The 21,418-nt window shown below is 37.7% G+C and overlaps 2 protein-coding genes across 2 annotated transcripts; one reads left to right on the forward strand and one right to left on the reverse strand.

The window, feature by feature from the left end:
• The first annotated feature begins 3,070 nt into the window (after window positions 1-3,070).
• LOC137742173 (protein LONGIFOLIA 1-like) lies at window positions 3,071-7,329 on the forward strand. Its single transcript, XM_068481959.1, has 4 exons — window positions 3,071-3,409; window positions 3,542-4,972; window positions 5,068-5,239; window positions 6,601-7,329. The coding sequence occupies exons 1-4, from the start codon at window positions 3,269-3,271 to the stop codon at window positions 7,146-7,148; spliced, it is 2,292 nt and encodes a 763-aa protein (XP_068338060.1). The 5' UTR covers window positions 3,071-3,268; the 3' UTR covers window positions 7,149-7,329.
• Window positions 7,330-18,336: 11,007 nt separating this feature from the next.
• On the reverse strand, window positions 18,337-21,418 carry LOC137741690 (beta-carotene isomerase D27, chloroplastic-like). The gene is made up of 6 exons (XM_068481393.1): window positions 21,166-21,418; window positions 20,909-21,048; window positions 20,448-20,540; window positions 19,846-19,907; window positions 19,205-19,311; window positions 18,337-18,515 (listed from the first exon to the last, which is right to left on the reverse strand). The coding sequence occupies exons 1-6, from the start codon at window positions 21,416-21,418 to the stop codon at window positions 18,337-18,339; spliced, it is 834 nt and encodes a 277-aa protein (XP_068337494.1).

Raw genomic sequence — 21,418 nt, forward strand, 5'->3', positions numbered from 1 at the left:
TTCTAGTTGTCAAAAAACCATTTTTACTGTGTGGCCTCTTGATTTATTCTGTAAAGTCGGGTTATCATTGGGCGCACTCTCCAGTCATTCCTAGGATCCTCATCGACTGTAACCACCTCGGAGTTATTTTGGAAGTTAGTGTGGAAGTTCAAAGCTCCCCAAAAAAATCAGGCATTTCATGTGGAAGACGTTGCATATTGCCCCTGCCCACTATGGAGGCTCTTTATAGAAGGAAATCAGATGTTTCACCCATTTGCCCTCTATGCAACACTGATGAGGAATCGATTGAGCACCTATTTCTCCTTTGGCCGTGGGGAAGCTATTTGGTTTGGGGGAGCTTTAAACTATAAGGTCCATAGGAATGAGGTAACAGCATGTAGGAATTGGCTTCTGGCAATCATTAGGGCCAATGATAATTTGAAGGCTGATTTGGAGAGGATTTTGTCTATGGTTGCCTTATCTTGTTAGCATATTTGGAAAGCTCGATGCTGTTTTCTCTTCCAACAAAAACATATAAACCTGATACATGTGTTGTCAGCAATCTCAACAAGTGTTGGCACATTCCAAGAGGCGACGCAAGCTCCCACTGTGAGCATGGTGCAACATGGACTTGGTAGCACTGGGCAGGTTCGTTGGCTGTTGTCGTGTCTTCTGATAGGATTAAAAGCACACCGCAAAGTAGCACACAAATGTCCTATTAATTTTCTTTATTAACAACAAGATTTATCAATTGAAGCATATGAAAATAAGGGTCTTTTCCGCAGAAGATTGTTTTATCTAACTACTTAGAATGTCACAAAAACTGGGTTGTTGTCCCTACTGACCAGCCACCGAAAAATAATTATTAGACCGACTTACACTTATCTAAAATCTACGAAATTTTATATGTATATACCAGACACACAGAGCTATACTCACACAAATTTTTGGGATTTTTGGAGTTGATTTGATATTTAAATTAAATCGAACAAAAACAAGACACAGACAGATTTTTAAGTAGTTCACAAATTAAGAAAAACGAGTTAGGGGAATTGCTATCCACCACCAAATAATCATGCAAACATGTTATGTTTCATTCAAATTCCTTTCATTTTTGGATGAAGATGCTCAAGTTGGCTCAATGTTAGAACTCAACCTATTACTCTTTCTTATGTAGTATGTTAAGAGAATGATGTTTTCAACTTAACTTAGTCCCTAACATGCAATCTCGAATGGTGTGTTCATAGATTTAACAAGTAGAAATCATTAAGAACGAAAAGAGTTTGAGTCATCACAAGGCATTGTAAGTACTAGCGTTGTCTTACTAATCCTAGAAATTGGTTCACATGTTAATCACAATTAACAAGTACTACTCTACAACATATGTAGGTCCTCATTCGACAAGGGTAGGCACACACATATTCATAGCATTAGAATCCCAGATATGCTTACTAAGTATGCATCCATAGAAAACACATAAAGAATTCATCAATGAGACAAGTAGTGAACCAATTTTCATCCATTCATAAAAGTAATTCAAACGAAATGTCATAACAAACTTGCAATCATATTCGGGGCTTCAAATAGCCCCTAACTACTAAAAATTTAGTTACACAATCCTTAAGTTAAAATAAAAGATAGACATGAATTTGAGAAAATAGAACCGAAAGAAATCGACTAAGGTTCTCCCCCCCTTTCCTTCCTTCCCCAATGGTACTTTGAAACTCATTCTTGCTGCATCATTTTCTTCTCCTTAACTCACCCACTAATAGCCATTTAGTGATGACAATAAGTGAGAGGATATGTAAAACAATTGTAACTCCTTGGGTAGCCTTTATGCCAATTACTCCCTCTTAATCCTCATCTTTAATTCCATTTCCTCTGATATTTGAATAGGTGTCAGCTGGTTTGTTCTTGATTGCATCAGTTTTGGCTACTAGATTTATTGGATTTATTGCTTTCAATGCTTTCTTGTCAGTTACAAACTGCTCAGCCTCTTGGGAACCTTTCAATGTTCAAACGGCCATAACTTCTTCTAGAAAAATGATCTTAACAATCCATGAAATGCTCCAGAAAATAGACATCCGTAGCTTTCCAAGCATATAAGGCTCATTCTCTAATTTATTCTGAGCTGTCCGAAACTTGCTTCCAAAGTCAGCTGACCTGCACAGGCAGTTTTGACAAATTTGTTACTTAAAATTCCACTTGTGCTATTTTTCTTTTCTTTGCTTGACAAATCCTACAAAACACAAAAACAAAGTAAATAGCTAAAAAATATAAGGAACTAACTAAGAAAAGAAAAGTGAATTTGATGTAAAATTTATATAAATATGAGCTTATCATCTTCCCTTTGTAAAAGTTAACGTTGACGCGAATTGGGCTGCTGCCACAATTGTGGGTTTTGCAAGGGCAGTGGTCCATGATTCTTCTGGCAGTTTCATTGCTACTCGAAGATCCAGGCTTAGTGCGCTTTGTGTTGAGGTTGCAGAAACGTTGGCATTGAAGCGTGGATGTGAGTTGGGTTTATCGTTGGGTCTGAACCATGTAGTTGTCGAATCTGATTCGAAGGAATTCATTTCTTGCCTGTGGGGAAACATATGCAATGGCAGATGGGAGGCTTTTCCAATTTTAGCAAGGTGTAAGAAACTCGGGGAAGCCTTTCAGGTCTGTCGCTGGTCTTGGATCCCAAGACCAGCCAATATGGCGGCTAACCTTTTGGCGTCGCAAAGATGTGTGGAGATGTGTGACTTTTCTTGGTTGATCGACCCTCATCTTCAATTGTGCATGTACTGAACAACGATGAATTACCTTGTCCGCCTTAGTTTTATGTTGGTTGTGCAAGGGGGGACGCTTAGAGCTTTGCTTGCAGTGTCGGGTCTCTTCTATCCCCTTGTACTTCCTGTCTTCTTTTTGGTTGTTTGCCTTATGGTGGGCTTTCGTTGTTATCTTTAGCATCTCTTGTCTTGGTTAATATTTTCAGTTTACAAAATAAATAAAAATTAAAAAAAAAAATGAAAAAAAAAAAAAAAAAAAAAAAGAAGAGAGGAAGGAAAATACCAAACGTGCCCTTATTATATCACTCCTGGCCTTTCCATTAACTCCGCCAACCCCTTTAAAAAGAACCAGAAAAGCGGGAGACACAGATAAAAGGCGTAGTAGCCAGTGTGAGAGAGAGAGAGAGTTATGGAGAAATCTAAGCTAATAAGGTGAGTGAGTGAGGGAGAGCGACGAAATTAACATAAATAGTGTTTGGAGAGAGGGAAAGTGAGATATTTTCCGAGAAAAAAAAATGAAGACTGGAAGAATGGTGCAAGAACAGAACCTGGAGAAGCAGATGGGGTGCATGGCTGGCTTCCTACAGATCTTCGATCGCCACCAGCTTCTCAACGGAAAACGCCTCAACTCCACCAAACGCCTCCCTCCCTCGGCGGTGAGTTTTCCATTTATTATCTGTTTGGTTCCCAGGAAAATGTCCAGAGTTTCAATCTTCACTTCTTGTACTTTCTGTTTAACTGCATTTAATTTATCATTTATTGAAACTCATTTATGGAGACTCTCTCAGACGGTGGTATCGTCGCCAGAGTCGGAGTCGGCCATGTCGCCGGAGATATCCAAAGAATTGGAAAAACAACCGCAGAACAAGACGGCACCGTCTCCGGACCGATCGAAGCAATCTCCATCTCCGACGAAAGATCTCCGATCTCCATCGCCAGAAACTCGCGCTCCTCCGTCACCGGAACCTCATCCGAAATCTCCTCTTCCGCTTCCAGTTTTCGAATTCAAAGAAGGCACGAGGTCCTCGTGGAAGTTCTCCAGAGAAGCACCGAGGCTCTCACTGGATAGCAGAGCCACCGTCGACGCCAAGGGAAGCCTATACCCGAGGGAGATCCGAACAAACGCCGCCATACTAACCGCCGGTCGGAGCTCCGCCGACGGAGGAAGCGATAGTGACAAGCAACACCGATCACCGAGCGTTATCGCTAGGCTAATGGGACTCGAACCGTTGCAGCAGTCGGATCCAGAACCGATTAAGCTCCGGAGATCTTCGTCCGAATCCAGAGTGAACCGAGACCTGAAACAGTACCGGTTCGTCGACGGCAACAATTACCAGCAGAAGCAACCGCCGCCACAGAATGTGCAGAGCCATAATTTCTCCGGCAATGTAGGCAAAGACGACCGGAGCTCCAATCGGGGCTCCTATCCGAGGCAGCCGGATCCGAAGAACAATGCGAAGGCTCAGACCAAAGGAATGGCGCAGAGAAAGTGCTTCTTCAACTCGGCGGACTTCTTCCCCGAGCCGAAGCAGAGAGCCTCCGTTTACAACGAGATTGAGAAGCGGTTGATGATGCGAGGAATCGACGAGCCGTCGAAAGATATGGAGACGTTGAAGGAAATCTTCGAAGCTCTGCAGCTCAAAGGCCTCCTGCGCTCCAGGAAAGCTGCCAATCAGATTAATTCCAGAAACTTCTTCTACGATCGGAGCTTCCAGTCGCCGATCGTAGTGATGAAGCCGTCCATATCGCCGAGCTCGGTTCACCGCGCAGCCAGATTCGGAAACGACTCGCCGCCGCCAAGTTCGGGATTTAGGTCGAGAGCCGGAGTTCGCCGAAACGGCGAGGTATCACCTGCGGTGAGTCCTAGGCGCGACCGGCCGGAGAATGCACGGAGCCAGACTAGAGGGAGGAGTCCTGCCGCGCGAGAGGGCGGCGTGAGGAGTCCGAGTCGGAGAGGAGGACCGTTATCGATCGAAACGCAGCGGAAGGGGAATGATTCGGTGGAGCAGAGGAGAGTATCTCCGGTGCATTCTCCTAAAGTCAGTTCGAGAAGACCAGATCAAACGCCCACGAATCGATCTCCCAGGTACATCAAGAAACCAACGGTTGAGATTGCTCCAAGTGAGGAAAAGGCCCTCCATCGGGCGGAGGACGAATCGTCCACCACCATGTCAGAGAGCAGCGTTAGCAACAGCACCTCGTCACAAGCCGAGACAGAGGTACATTAATCATCATCAAAAGATTAATTAACGTAATTAGTTTATGTTTAATTAAGTAAAATATGATTAACGGTTTTGGTTATTTAATTTTGCAGAGGTGGAAGGCGGAAGAGTACAAAGAAGGGAGGAGTTTGTTGGAGAGGTGTGATAAGCTGCTTCACAGCATAGCTGAGTTGCAACCGAGTCCTGTCTCGGTTCTCGACTCGTCGTTTTACAAAGAGGAATCTTCGCCTTCGCCAGTCATGAAACGCAGCATTGATTTCAAAGGTAAATAATATAAGAATAAGATTCTCTCTCATCCTCTCGTCGTATCTTCATATCGGTTACTTGATTGCCCACTTACCTGCATTTGGTACGTCATGTTGTCTAAACCAATTGTTTTCTTACGTTTTAACTTGACTGCTTAACTCCGGTGGAACAAAACAACTTGTTTTAAACTTATCTGTAAGGCGATGCATGATTGGTTTGCAATGCTGCTAATTTGTCATTTAGCTGCATGGAAGTTTGATTTTGCACTGCCGTGTCATGTGTTTCAGAGGAATGGATGATTTGCTTGAAATACCACTAGTATGGTATTCTAGTTGCGTGAGAACTCAATCACGCACTGTCATGTCATGCATTCCAACTTGACCACGCTTGTTTCAATTCAAATATCACTAATATGACATTTCAGTTGCATAAAAGTATCATTCAAGTTGCCTACGTGGCCTTGAGATGGCAAGTATTTTGTGTGTAGCACTACTCTACCTAACTAGGCTCTGCTTTTAGTCTTCTAGGTTAACCAGTACTCTACTAGAGATTGGTATCCTCTCCTGAGTTCAAGAAAATGATCCTTCAGACCAAGCAATGTGGATCGTTGGATTTTCATCTAACGGTTATAATTAATATAATTTTAAAAGGATCTCCATATTTGTAATCGTTAGATAAAAATTCAACGGTTCACACTGCTTGATCAGAAAGATCATTTCCTTGGCCTCAGGAGAGAGGAGAGGATCCAAATCCCTCTACTAGTACCCTGGTCTTGTGCTGCACTCTGCACCCAGTGAATATTTCCAGTTAAAGTCAATACCTTCCAGGCTTCCAATAAATACCTGCCACATCGGCGTAAAAAAATCCAGGATCCAAACTCTTCCACGGAGGCAGATTGTCTGCCCTTCTGTGTGGATGCCTTTTCCATCCCTTTATATTTGTGCGATCACGGTTAAGTCATGTCAATATTTTATATTTTTATTACTTTTTGTCTTATTATGTCTATAAAAAAATCAATATAAAATATTGAGGCGGCTTAACTGTGACCGCATAAAATAGGAGAGGATGAGAAGGGCACCAAATAGGAGGGCAGACAATCTGTCTCCCTCTTCCACCTCAGCCTTTTCCTATGCTTAATCACACGTGGATTGATTTGATTGGTGTTTCCATCTTAACGGGATGTCGGTAGTTGGTTGTGTTGTGTTGTGTTGTACTCTGTGATAGTGATACTGGTTGAAAACGACCCCGTTTTGTTATACCCCTAACTGTAATCGACGACAATGACCCACCAAATTTGCTATGGTTATTAGTAATTAGGGATTTTAATTTGGTTTGGTTGTTGAATTTAATTAAATTTAATTTTTGGTTTGATGAAACAGTTGAAATGGAAGACATTTGGGGCGAGGCAATGTGGGGCACTGAGTTCGAATCCGAAGACAGCGATTTCGTCTACGTATCGGAGATCCTGCGGGCTTCCACTTACTTACCGGAAGACTCCGACATTTTCCTATTACTAGAGAAGAAGCAACATTTCAATGGAAAAGACACCTCCAAAGAGTCAACACTCGAGAGAAGGATCATTTTCGACACCATCACCGAAATTCTAGACCGAAACCGCCAATTGCCGCCGTGGAAGGCGGTCTCGTGGCAAACTTCCTTGCCTGAAACTTGGTCCGAGTTTCAAAGAATGCGGGAGAGGGACGACTCCGAGGACTTGTTCAAGGTCATATGCGGGATGTTGAAAAAGGACCTTGCCGGCGACGCAATCAACGGATGGGGAGATTGCTCCATCGAAATGTCCGACGCCGTTTTGGACATCGAACGGCTCATTTTCAAGGACTTGATCGGGGAAACGATCCGAGATCTCGCCGCTTTTCCCACCAGCTACATCAAAGTTTCGGCGCCTTGCAGGAAGTTGGTCTTCTAAAAGCGGGAGGGAAAACAAAAAAACATGGAAGTTTTCATTTGGCGCGCTTTTTAAATCATAATCCAAATTAAAATATAAAATATCATCCTTTAGTTTTTAATTTTTGTTTGTTTTTAGATTAGAAATTCAACGGTCGATCTGGTTTTGCAAAATCTGTAAATTAAATGGTTGTTTATTGTAATTTGCAATATTATATTTTGGGAAATGCTGTGGGAAATTGGAAGTGGGTTGCTCTCAGGCATGTGCAAAAAGGGTAAAAAGTAAAAGTGGGAGGCTGAAAAGAAGACAATGTTTTCCGCGATAAAGCAAAAGATTTGATTGCACATGCTTTTGTCTCAAGTGATGAGTAAACATTCCATTCCATGGCTGCTCCTATCATTATACTTTCATCTTAGTATTCGTTTAGATATACTTTTAAAATAACTAAAAACGTTTTTAGAGAGAGTTACAAAAGCATTTTAAGTGTTTTTTCAGAATTTACTTACATCTTTACTAATGATTGATTCTAGAAACATTTTCACCAAAAACACTTTTAATCATTTTAAAAGTACATCCAAACGAACTTTTAATCAATAATAATCATTTTATACCTTAAAATTTTGAATCTCATTGTTTAAAAATTCATAATCTAAAAAGAATTGAAGAGAAAAGAAAGACTTATTTACACCCGTTATTATGGTAAGATCGCACAGCGCTTTGTATATTGAGTTGCTCACATGACATCACATAATTAATTAGAAAAAGCTGTCATGCAATCTAGCTTCCCTGTGCCATGACAGGGTAAGTTGCACAGTGCTTTGGCTAGTTGCCTTCGGCCATTTACCTTACACTTCCTCAGTTTTTTTGGACATTTTATCGACAAGTGAACATTAAACAATTTCATATGTAGCAATAGTGGATACATAAGGCACCTACATACACAAATCTTTATATCGATAAATCCATTTGTTTATGTGCGAACAAAATGTAACAAAATTATCAACGATCATGATGAAACCATACAAGCATATTCGCGATTGATCCTAGCACTGTTCGTAATTTCTAGGTGGTCCAAAAGAAAATGACTTAACTAACTAACAAGCAAGAACTAACAACTAACAACAGTTAAGACCCTTTTTTTTTTTTTTACCTATTTTTGCTTACGAGTGCTACTCAAAATAGTTCGTCAAACAGTCCTTATTAGAATATGGTCCTCAAATTTTAATTAATTATTTGGATCACATGCTTTTCTTCATGACTTCATTAAATTTTGTCACTGTTTTTATTTTCAAGTTGTAATAATCTACAGCAACAAGCCGATACCCTATTCAATTATGTGGTCCATCAATCATACAAAGTAAAATACTATTTTTTCAACTATTTTTATTCACTTGCCAAAATTTTGGACCTGCTAGAGAAAAATCTCGATAAGTCTGCTTGATCAGACGCCTAACTTTGGGCAATTGAATCTATTGAGATCAGAGTCATACTTTTGTTACTGGTGCTCCCTACCGACGAGCTAATCGTTCATTTCTACTTAAGTTTTTCTCTGATAGGCATGCACTTGTCCATAATGTAAAGGTTGTCTATTTTTCTTCTCTTTCTTGCGCTTGGTTCATATGGTTTTTAAATTGTATCATTTCAATTTGGAAGATATTTATAAAATAAAAAAATAAAAATAAAAGTTCGAATTTGGTGGGGTTGTTAACATAGAAGGGGGTGCCAATCCATCTCTCTCTCTCAAAATTATTCTATGAGCAAAGAGAAGTATATAAATCCACCTCATATTAAATATATTAACTATATATTAATCGTGCGGTACTTTTGTTCTCAAGGTTGAGAGAGGTTCGATATATAAACTGTCCATCCACTAAATTTGTTTATGACAATTTTATTACGGTTCAATTGGAATTTGGTCATCTTCACCCAAAAACGTGATTAAATTTTGATAAATTATTAAATTAAATTTCAAAACGACAAGAACAATGAGTTATATATGATATGATGAGTTTGTTTCGTCTCTTACGATTTGTTTCGTCTCTTACGACAAACAAAAACACACACACAACTAATAGTGAATGTGTATGAGGTCCTAATCCCACCAAACAACTCGTATTCTTGCCTCTCGTATTCATACCAATTAAATTCCCTTGCTCCCACCCTAAGCACAAATGAATCAAGTAAAAAGAAATAGGGTCTTTGTCAAAAAACAAGTGAAAGATGGGGTCTTTGTCATGTAAAAAGGGCACAAGCTTATCTATGAATGTGTAAGAGATGTGGATGGGTTGTCTGGCAATGCCCACATGCCGGTCATCTGCCATCGACTTTTCCATCATTTTCTTCTCTTTGATTGAATGGTGGCTCTCACTTCCTCATAAATCCACCACATTTGCCCACATTTACTTGAATTTTCGTGTGTTCTGGTAGGTTGTCATCATCATCCTCATCGCTGTCTCCTCCTAGGGTTCTTTGCAGATGCAAAGTTTCTATTTCTTTTGAAATATTTTGACTAAGTAACGTGAGTGCATTATTGGCTTCGGCTATGAGTTGTACTTGCACTCTACTGTATCTGCATGCTCAATGAAAACTAAAACCTAATACCAAAGGGGTCGTGGTCCTATGCATAAGGGTCCTTTGGAATTCATCGATGGATAGTAATCATCTTAACAATCACCATCTCAAAATATGATCTCAAAGAATTGAAGAAGAACGATTAATAGAGAAGAAAGAGAGAAAAACTTCAATATTTCTCATTAACTATATTTTTTAGAATAAAGAGTACTTAACCGACAATACAAGAAGGGGAAATAGTACTTATACTGACAGCTCAAATACATTGGCTTAAGACAGAAGTTACTATTGCACATGTGGCACTGTTGACATGGCAAATCATACTTATCCAATACCCCCCCCCCCCCCCCCCCCCCTCAATCTGAATTGAGGTAACTCAGTTGAAGATTGAAACAATGGCGCAAACAATCAGGACCATGAAGACCCTTGGTCAATACATCTGCAACCTGATTTTTAGTGCACAAATATTCAACAAGCAAATCACCCTTTTGAACTCGTTCGCGAACAAAATGGAAGTCAGTCTCCAAATGCTTAATCTGAGAATGATGAACAAGATTTAAACTCAAGGCAATTGCATATTGGTTATCACAATAGATCACTGGAGGAGAAAACAAATATTCATCTAAATCCTTAAGGATTAACCTGATCCAAGCAATGTCCACAGTAGTATGAGCCAAAGCACGATATTTAGCCTTGGTGGAACTATGAGAAACAGAAAACTGTTTCTTGAACTACCACGAAATCAGATTATCTCCTAAATAAACAAAATAACCAGTAATGGAACACTGAGTATTCAAATATGCAGCCTAATCAGAGTCACTGTAGGCTTTTAACTGCATAGGACTTCTAGAAGTATATGTCAACCCACAATGAATTGTGCCTTGGAGAAATCGCATAATTCTTTTCACCATTCCAAAATGGACATCAGTAGGTGCACTCATATATTGACAAACAGTATTGACAGCAAAGGCTATATCTGGACGAGTAAAGGTCAAGTACTATAAAGCTACAACTAAACTCCGATATAAGGTAGGATCAGGAAGCAAGGTACATTCAGTAGTCAAGATTTGATTATGTGGTTTGCAAGGAGTTGAACATGATTTACAATCATCAATCCCAGCTTTATGGATAAGATCTTTGACATACTTGGCTTGACTAATGAACAAATCTCCATTAGGCTTATGTATGACTTGAAGACCAAGAAAATAAGCTAATCTGCCCATATTCTTAAGATCAAAAACCTCACTGAGAGTAGTAATCACAGACTGAATCAATGAAGTACTAGAACCAGTGGTTATGATGTCAGCAACATAAAGAAGTAAAATAACTACATGAACCCCATCCGTCTTTACAAACAAACTTGAATCGGATAAAGAAGCTTCAAAACCAATGGCTTGCACAAAACTAGTAAACTTGTCATTCCAGGCTCGAGGAGCTTGTTTCAAGCCATATAAAAATTTTACCAATTTACAAACATGTGTAGGAAACTGAGAATTAACAAAACCTTGAGGTTGTTTCATATAAACCTCGTCGTGTAACTCACCATGAAGAATACGTCTAATTGACGAAGATCCCACTTATGTATAGTTACTAAAGATAAAATCAATCGGACAGTAGTATGTCGAACAACAGGGCTAAAAATCTCTATATAATCTAGACCTTTTTCTTGGCTAAAACCTTGGATAACAAGCCTAGCCTTATATCGAGATATTGACCCATCACTATTCCTTTTAACTTTGTACACCCATTTACTGCCGATAACATTTTTATCACAAGGATGGGGAATAAGAACCCATATACCTTGAGTTTGAAGAGCATTAAACTCTTCCTGCATTGCCATTTGCCACTGTGGAATTTGAGAGACTTGTTTAAAAGTAGAGGGTTCTGAAACATCATGGTTATCTGCAATGAAAGTAAATCCTCCTGAAAAATGAGTATCATCATCAAGATGTAATGACTGAACTTCTGAAACACAGCTGTGACGGCTGAATAATCTCTTCTAGTAATAATACCAGTTCTTAATTTGGTTTGAATGCCTTGGGAAGGAATGACATTCTCTGAATTAAAAACATTATTAGGAGGTAAGACAACCTCTAATCTATTGTGTGGAAGGACATGCAACAATGTGTTGGGGTTGGAAAGAGTAGCATGAGAACTTGGGTCCTGTGCACGGCTGACATGTAGACTTGATTCTGTACACTATTGGAAGAATTGGCATCTTGTTAATGAGGCATAGAATGAAGAGACTGACTAAGAGAAATTCCATGTCTGCTAGAATCTGAATTTTCAGAAGTGGCATTTATAGAAGGCAATTAAACAATTATGGGTCTCAACATAGTACGCGAAGAAGACTGAGATGAACTCTAAGTAGAACTACCTAACAATTCCACATAAGGAAGAGTACCTTCATCATAAATGACATGTCTGGAAAGAAAAATCTGCCATGTCAACACACTATAACAAAGAGCACCCTTATAACCATATGAATAACCTAAGAATACACATTGTGTGGATCTAGATTGAAGTTTGTGGGCATTATATGGTCTGAGATAAGGGTAAATTGCACAGCCAAACACCTTCAAAGGACAATCCAACTTTAAAGTTTTACAAGGCATTCTATTAATAAAAGAGGCAGTATGAGCCACTCCATGATACCATAATTTATAAGGTAACTTTGCAACAGATAACAAAGTGATTGTTGTCTCAATGAGATGTCGATGCTTGCGCTTAGCTAATCCATTTTGCCGAGGAGTATATGGACGTGAAATAAAATGCATAATCCCATTGGAATCTAAATAACTCTTAAAAACATTACTTAAAAATTCTCCACCACCATTAGACTGTAACACTTTAATTCTAGTATGAAACTGATTCTCTATGTATGCACATAATTTAACAAAAGCCTCAAAAACACCTGATTTATTCATTAAGGGAAACATCCATACAAACCGGGTTGCTTCATCAATAAAAGGAACATAGTACCTAAAACCTTGAAGAGATACAACTGGAGAAGGTCCCCAAACATCACTATGTATCTTATGAAATGGAATCACAACTCTATCAACTCTGTCTGTAAAAGGTAGTCTACTTATTTTCCTACTAATAAAATGTGAACAAACTTTACTAGTGACATCAAAATTACAACCAATATTAAAATTCCTGAGCATAGCAGCTAATATATCATTGGAAGGATGACCACATTGTTGGTGCCAAAGAGAGGATGTCACAACATGTCCCAGAAAAGCTGAAGAAGAAACTGCACCTTTATTCAGTAAAGTAGGAAAAATGTGCACATGAACCTTTAACAACTTATCATTGCTACTTTTTCCGTGATGAAGAATTGCCCCTGTTGCCTTGTCTTGCACAAAACACTGAACTTCATCACATATAAACCAAGTGTGATTGTCCGCACACAACTTTTTGACTGAAAGAAGATTCACAGTTAACATGGGAACATGCAAAATATTCTTAAGATTTAAAACATGAGATGCAGTTTGTAAAGTGCCATGTCTAATATGTTGAACTTCCAAACCTTCACCATTTCCCACAATAATCTTCTCTGTTCCTTCATAAGGCGTGGCTCTATTAAGAAGTGTCACATCAGGACTCATATGATGTGAAGCCCCTGTATCAATGATCCAAGAGTCTCCATTAGTAAATTCCTGAAAATGTTGTACAGACATGGCTAGAAAATCATGAAAAGGAACTGATGAACTTGATCTAATACCTTGTGGAACAAACTGAGAATTTGACCCTTGTGAAACATATGGATTAATTGAACCTTGTGGAGCAAATGGTAATGGAGAGGAGAACATTTACAACTCATGAGGAGAGACATTAGAATGAAAACCTTGATGAGCATAGTTGGCAGATAAAGAAGGGGGAGGTTAATTGCCTTGATATGCATAATTACCCCGATGTCTGCAATTGAGAGCAATGTGACCCCGTTTTCCACAAATTTGACATTCATGTGAAGATTGACCATTATTTTTCCTGGACAAACAAGTAACTGTTGTATGACTTTTTTTGGAACCTGCATTACCCCGTGGTCTATAGTTATTAGAACCAAATGACCTGCCACCATTATGACCTCCTGAATTATGATGCGGGTGAAAAGTATTACCATTGGACTGATATTGAGAAGATGAACTAGAGCCGGAACCAGGAAAACCATAACCATAATTCTAAGATGATGAACTAGTACCAGATGTATCAGAAGAAGTACTCATACCGTTAACCTGAGAACCAACATGCACAGAGTTATGAGCTACAGGAGAAGCATTAACATACATAGCTACCATACTGTGGACTAAAGACTGCATTCGAGCGTCAATGTTTTTCTCAGCACCTATTAACTGTGCTCAAAACTCTTTCATTGTAATTGGTGAATCTCTTGCCAAAATCACAGTTCGAATCATATCATAATCCGAAGGTAAACCAGACAAAGCAGCAATTATAAGATCGTTATCATACACTTTTTCACCAGCAGCTTGCAATTGATCCTTGATTGCCTTTAACTTCAACAAGTACTTATCAATGGTATCCCCCCAGTACTTAGCAATTGATCCAGTACTGTAATCAAATCAGAATTCTCCAATTTTGTATGCACAAATCAAAAACAACATCACCTCACATCCAGGCGTAGCAGCGGAAAACAATGAACCATCAACACCGCGTCAGCGAACCAGCTATGGATACCATCTTAACAATCACCATCTCAGAATATGATCTCAAAGAATTGAAGAAGAACGCTTAACAGAGAAGAAAAAGGGAAAAACTTCAATATTTCTCATTAACTATATTTTTTAGAATACAGAGTACTTAACCGATAATACAAGGAGGGAAAATAATATTTATACTAACAGCTCAAATACATTGGCTTAAGACAGAAGCTACTGTTGCACATGTGGCACTGTTGACATGGCAAATCATACTTATCCAATAAATCACTGGTCATCTAGTAGCTCATTTGATTAATGTATCCCCATCTATTACCAATGTAATTTGTCTCTGGAAGACTCTGTTTTATATGTGAAGTCTCCTTCCTACTTGGAGAAATTTTTACGAAGTGTTCGGTATTCAAGCAGGTATATAACACGAGTAATAAAATAAGTGGAGTAAAACGGAAAAATAATATCATTTCTTCCACTTATATTATGACATGTGAAGTATCGTTTAAATACCTAACAATGGCGTCCATTGGGTGTCGATTGTGTGCATCCGATCAACCCGTCACTTGCCTCACATATAGGGAACAACATTAGAGTTCACATGTAAATAAGGGATCAACCCGTCACTTGTAAATAAGAGATCTGATGTTCGAATCTCATGAATGGCAAGTTCGATAGCAATTTATTACTTAACCCTTAGTGTAATGAAAATACTTGTGTCCCTCTCCCATGCAAATCTACTTGCCCACCACTTGAGATTAACGCATCTTCAACATACAAACATCATAATCAGAATCGTTCATTCTTTTTCTCATCATCTAAGGATCATTTCTGGAAAAAAATCATTCAATTTAGAGATCGTTTAGCCATTCATGTGTGTCAACCATTGAACACTTTTGATATAAAGTAGCATCCTCATGATGAGCCACATATTTGTTTTATGTATATGAATATCGTTTCTTCAAATGGAATGGTTTTTTTTTTTTTTTTTTTTTGCATAAATGACAAAACGGTACAAATTATGATATTTGTACGATGAAAATATGTTGATCATTAGTGTAAAATATACCAGTGAATTAAAAATGCATATTTTCATTATGGGCCTTAAAAGACCCGTTATTCATATGGGTTTGGGTCTTTCTTTGTAGCACCAGACGGCACCATTGGGCCTGAGTCATCATGTTCCAACTATACACCAAGGTCAACCAAATTTTGGGCCTGATAAATTGGGTAAGAAAATTCCTCATCAACTAGTTAACCTTCAGGATCATTGACTTCCGCTTCAAATTCCCACCGCAGAAGATTGAAGTAATTAATGAAAGAGAAAGTGCCAAGGATCTAATTCACCTACAGCATTTGTTAGTAACTTATTTCTTTCTAATTCTCAAATGAGTATATTCTATCTGAAATTGTCTGATTTTATCTAGTTTGGGTGATGATGATTGCATGACCACATTGTAACTTGAATTAAAACCCCAGTCTTTAGCCTTATTTTGATAACACATATAGTATTCTTATTTATTTAGACCGAAATTTGAATTTGCGTGTAAAGACACAGATGAACACATTGTCCTAAACGACTGACCTAATCTACGTCGAAAGCCTTTAGCTTTATATATCATAGAATATGATGGCTTTAACACTGTTTATGAGCAAACGAGGAGACTAGGAGAAATTGAAAATGCACCTCTCAAAAAATATGAACCCAATTCAGGGACAATAAGCCACTTCATAATGACTAGCTAATGACATCACAAGTTTTTTTTTTTTTTTTTTAGTGGGAGGATTGGGTTTAGTGGCTATAGTTAAAGTCCATAAAAGACTCAACCGGAGGCAGTCATGGAAGGTATTATATGAGACATTAACTATATTAAGAAGCAATTAAGTTCTGTTGAGTTTTTTTCCACTCCTCGTGCTTGTAATGGGACTGCTCATTTGATGGCTTCTTATGTCACAAGTGTGGGGGGTTATCATACGTGAGATTGTTTTAAAACAGAGTGGTTGTTTAATTCTCTAACTTCTGATGTAAACATTTCAATTCGTATCTAATACTATTTCAACTTCGACGAAAAAAAAAAAAAAAAAAAAAAGAAGAGAATTCAGAGGTTGGTTTCTGGTATTTCTCGTACCTGTTATGATCCTCAGACTCAAAGAAAAGCTTAAATTCTGGTATTTCTTTTTTCTTTGCAAACTCCAAAGTTATGTTTATATTGGTAGATTAACTTGCGTAGTAGTTTGACACGCAAATAAAATATTGACAGTGGTCGTGTAGTAACGCTTTTCGCACTTTTGATGCGGTTATTACTCATCTATTATATTCACTGATTTGTTATTATGTCCATAGAAAATAGAAAATAAGAAGTTTTAACGAAAATTTCATGGTACTGTTCATTTTAACGAAAAACCACATTTTTACACTAAAAAGTCAATCATGATATTATTCACTTTACCCTCTATTTTGTCCTTATCATTAAAACTCAAAGTTTTCAAGTCATTTTCATTAGTTTTCCTTACAAAATATCGGTTTTCTTAATCCCACTTACAGATTGCCTATTTAGTGAAGTCCAACTCAGTTAAGTGGTCTGCCACCAGTTATCTCATTTTTTTTAAAAAATTAAAAAATAAAAAAAACTCAGTTAAGTGGCCAAACCGACCGGACTGTATTACCTATATTGAAAGTGGTGGATTCCCTTGGAGTTTGGATTACCCTTAAAAAACCGGCTCATATATTAAGTGTTGAATTCTCTTGGAAGTTGGATTACCCTTACAAAACCGGCTCATATATTACAAGTGGTGGATTCCGTTAGAATTTGGCCTTCCTCTTCAAGCCATTGCGTCTCAGATTCAAAACTTCACCCTTTTCTGTTCATATAAGCTACGAACATGCCTGATTCCTCTCCACTATCCTTCTAATACACATCTAGAACACACGAAGAAACTTCAAAGCATATTATTATGGTGAAAGAAATCCACTTTCACCAGTTGAATATTTTAATGGGTCAAAGACGGTCTCTTGGCACTTGGTTTTCTGTCTCAGTGAAATACAAAAGGCAACAGAAGAAGTCTCAGCCGATGTTGAAAGTGGGAGACAAAACATTGCTAGGCCACCCTTTGCTCAACTTATACCCTACATTCCATCTGAACTCAATAACTCTTTCTCCTCCGAAGGAAACCTAATTGGAGTTTCCATTAGAGTAACTAAGAAGCTGAGACACATCATCAAAATTATTATTGCTATGAATATGGTGTTCCGGGGTTTCTATATTTTGGAACAGCCTAGAATATACTAAAAAATCCTAGAAGGGAAAATTTTAAGCAGATTACTAATTAAACAGCTAATCATTTGAGGGGAAAAAAAAGTTAGATTTGAATTGAAATGTCTTGTCACATATTTGTACATCATTATTCTTCGTGATTTCTTCCTGATGCGTCATGGGAAAAAAATGAAGATTCAACTAGGATCAACAAATTCCATGAGTTGACACCATAATCTTTCTCAGTTGCGTGTTGGAGCTGCAAGTTTCTATGATTATTTACATTCTTGTAGTCATCTAGCTTGAACTTCTCCAAAGCTGTCGAAAGAAGAGACAGCGGACTGAAATGAGTTTTGATTGCTTTAATGATCCTAAGTTTGATTACTATATATTCTTGTGAATATTCAATTATGATTTCAATAGCCACTTTGTTATAGATGCATAAACAAATAGAATATGAGAGAACTAAGTCCTAATTCTAACTAGTCCGATTATGAAACAGACGTCGATATATTCTTTATTAAAGTTTGCATTTTCAACCGTTCTTTAACAAAGAATGATCAACGTGCTGCACATAGAATTTCTAGATTCTAATAGCTTAGTTTTGCAACTTTAGCCAAAATTACCTCTCTTTTTTAGCCATGGAAAGCATCCCATGGTTTTACTTGGAGCAGTCATTACTGTTGTGCCTTTTATTTACTTTGCCTGCATGAATCAGTTATGCATGAGATATATGATGCTGGATATTAGGGTACGTAGGTAATACAACCGAGTAAAGTGATCAATGTTTGAAGCATTACATAGTTTGTAGCATGGTTGCTTGAGTGCTGGATCGTTGGATATGTCTGGAGGATCCTGACCAAATATCATCTCACAGCTCATATCATCAAAATCTGCAATATCGAATGGTACACAATATGATTAGGTCAACAGTTATCTGCTAGATGTTGAGACATCTCTATTTTACTGATCATGGTTTGTCTAACAGCTATCCGACAAGTGGTGTATCCGAACAATGTTGATATTGGGTGCCTTCATCATATGTTATGGTGACATATATGGGCAAAGATGATTGGTCTCATGCACCCACCTACGCCCAACACACGGAGGAAGGGGGCGGGTAGCAAATCACCTTGTATAAAAAAATAAAAATAAATAAAAAAAAAAGAGTGGTCTCATGAGGAAGAGGAGAGTTTAGTAGAAACCAATTAATCATGAAAATTCTGTATATAGAAGATTTATGGCTAGGAATTCTGGTATCAACACTCTCATGTAGTCATGTTAGAAGTTGGACGGTACAACTTGCAGATTTTGCACCCTTTGTGGGTTTATGCATGGACCCTCCATTTACATCATGATCATGGCCCTCCACATTTAAACTTTTACCATCACTTTGTCAGCCAGTCTTCTTTCCATTTTCGTTGATCTTTAATGAAAATATTTGAATAGTAAATTAACTTTAAGAGGATATTTGGCATAGCTTTTGTTACCAAAAGTTTGTAAATTTATTTTGAATAGCCTAAATCATTAGTCTGACTATAGAACAGACGTTTGTTCTTTGTTACTACATAAACATACTTACTTGGAACCATGTTGACAGGAATTCCAAGGGAAGTCTTGATGAAGCTTTGAGATGGCACCTTGCACATATTAAGGCACATCCCTACACAATTGGTTTCCTCTAAAAACCTGCAAATTTGTTGGAAAAATAAGAGAGAAGTTATAAAAAAAAATTGTCTTAAAACAAAAAAGTGGAAAAAGGAATTGTTAAGCCAAAGATTATGCTGAAGGTGATTGAAGTATGAGTTTTATATGGTGATGATAATTACGTGTGATGACAATTAGATGATTAATCATGATGGTAATGCAGAAGAAAGGAGGGCAGGATTAGCACAATGATTGGTGCAGATTGTTTTCAAGCAATCGAGATGTCTTACCTATTTAACAAAAAAAAAAATTTGGAGGTGTCTTAGGTTGGTGAGGAGGTGGGACCCTTTAATTTTGAGGGTAAAAGTTGAGAGATTTTTTAGTATACTTGGAACATATAGTGGCACATCACATGTCATTATATAAGTAGAGTGACATTTCATAAAAATAAAACTTTCATCTACTTATATAATAATATGTGATGTATTACTCTGCATTCTAGCTACACTTAAAAATTTCTCATAAAAATGAGGAGTGAAATTGAGTTACAATGAAGGGTGAAAGCAAAAAACTTACCTGCACTTCTTGATGTATACTACATTTTTCTCTTTTCTTCCATTGAGCTCCGATTCCTTTACCTTCAAGAGTTAGATCACTCTAGTTACAATTTTTCCAATTCAACTTCATTTAAAATGCTAATTGCTTGTGCACATGAGTGTTCTATTTGTGAGAAAGATTATGCAAGTGACTAAACCCTAATAACTTTTCATATTTATATTACAAAACAGTGTTAAAATCAATCATATGTGCTGGGAAGCTAATTTATTCGTTTTTTGTGTGCATGACTGAACTTGACATTTCTTAAGTAAAAGAGAGATTTTTTAGTGAATAAGAAACAATTCGACATAACAAGTGTAACAATAATATAATTAATCGAAAACTTAAAAAAAAAATTATGATCAATTGTATTATTACAATTTGCCTAACAAACAAGATTCACGACATACTAAAAAATTTCTCCAAACAAAGTGGTCCAAGTAGTGGTATGCTACGACCGGCCAAATGACATATATATATATATCGAAGCATTTTAATCTAAAAGAGGAAAAGGGAGCAATTTAATATAACATAATTTACATTTATATAATAAAAAAAGAATACTGTCTCCTTCTACTTGCCTCACAGGGTCCCACCAACCAGGCAAAGAAGATGGTGGTGAAGACTGCGAAGTATTCCCTGGCAAATTTTGATTCAGGTAGGATTGTTCTAAGCTGTTCATTGGAAAACACAATTTTAGCACAAGGTAAACAAAGGTATGCAAATATAAACCAGAATATGAAAAAATTAAAATTAACAACAGTAGAAAAAACAAAGGTACTGCAGGCAGCTAAAGAACCAAACACCAAAATACATGTCGATTAACAAAGTTATCTTTTGATAATCTTCTCTAAACTATGAGATATGGACGAAGGTTCAAACTTTGATATATAAAAAGAAGCAGACGATGCTGTCTAACAACTTGACTATGCTAATGTTTGCTTAAAATGCTTTTCTTTTTCTGTGTCTAATGTGAAGTACGTAAAATGAGATGTTCTGGAAGAAAATAAAACAATATATATATATATATATATGAACTTACCAAGGAAAATACTGGCTTTGGGAAGGCAGTATCAAGAGCTTGAAGAACTAGTTCTCTCTGTTTTGCTGGATTAAACTTCCTGGATGCAGCCGTTGCTGCCTCCACCAAGCTTTCATACCCGCTCCTATTGTTTCTCAACCCTGCAATAACATTAAAATATAAAAAAAAACAAACCTCAAATAATGTCATTTGTGAATCATTTTTCTTTTTTGAGTCCATTAAATTTTGAGATGAACGAGTGAATAAAGTGAGAGAACCTGTTGCAGCCTGGACATTCTGAGACAGATGATTAATGGCCATTCGGTCGAACCAGTTATCTTTGTAAACTCTCTTCCCTTCTACTGCAGCATCTGCCGGTCTTGCGTCTGTTGCTATGTTCATGTTCTCCGCCGGCGTTGTAAGCACCGCGACGATCGAACAACGCCGTACCTTGTGTTCATGTACATACCTTGGTTGAGCCAGGGTGGTTGTTACAAAGCTCCTGCTTTGTAGAAAATGTGATGCTTCCAT

The sequence above is a fragment of the Pyrus communis genome, chromosome 8 (assembly GCF_963583255.1).
Source record: "Pyrus communis chromosome 8, drPyrComm1.1, whole genome shotgun sequence".
NCBI lineage: Eukaryota > Viridiplantae > Streptophyta > Magnoliopsida > Rosales > Rosaceae > Pyrus > Pyrus communis.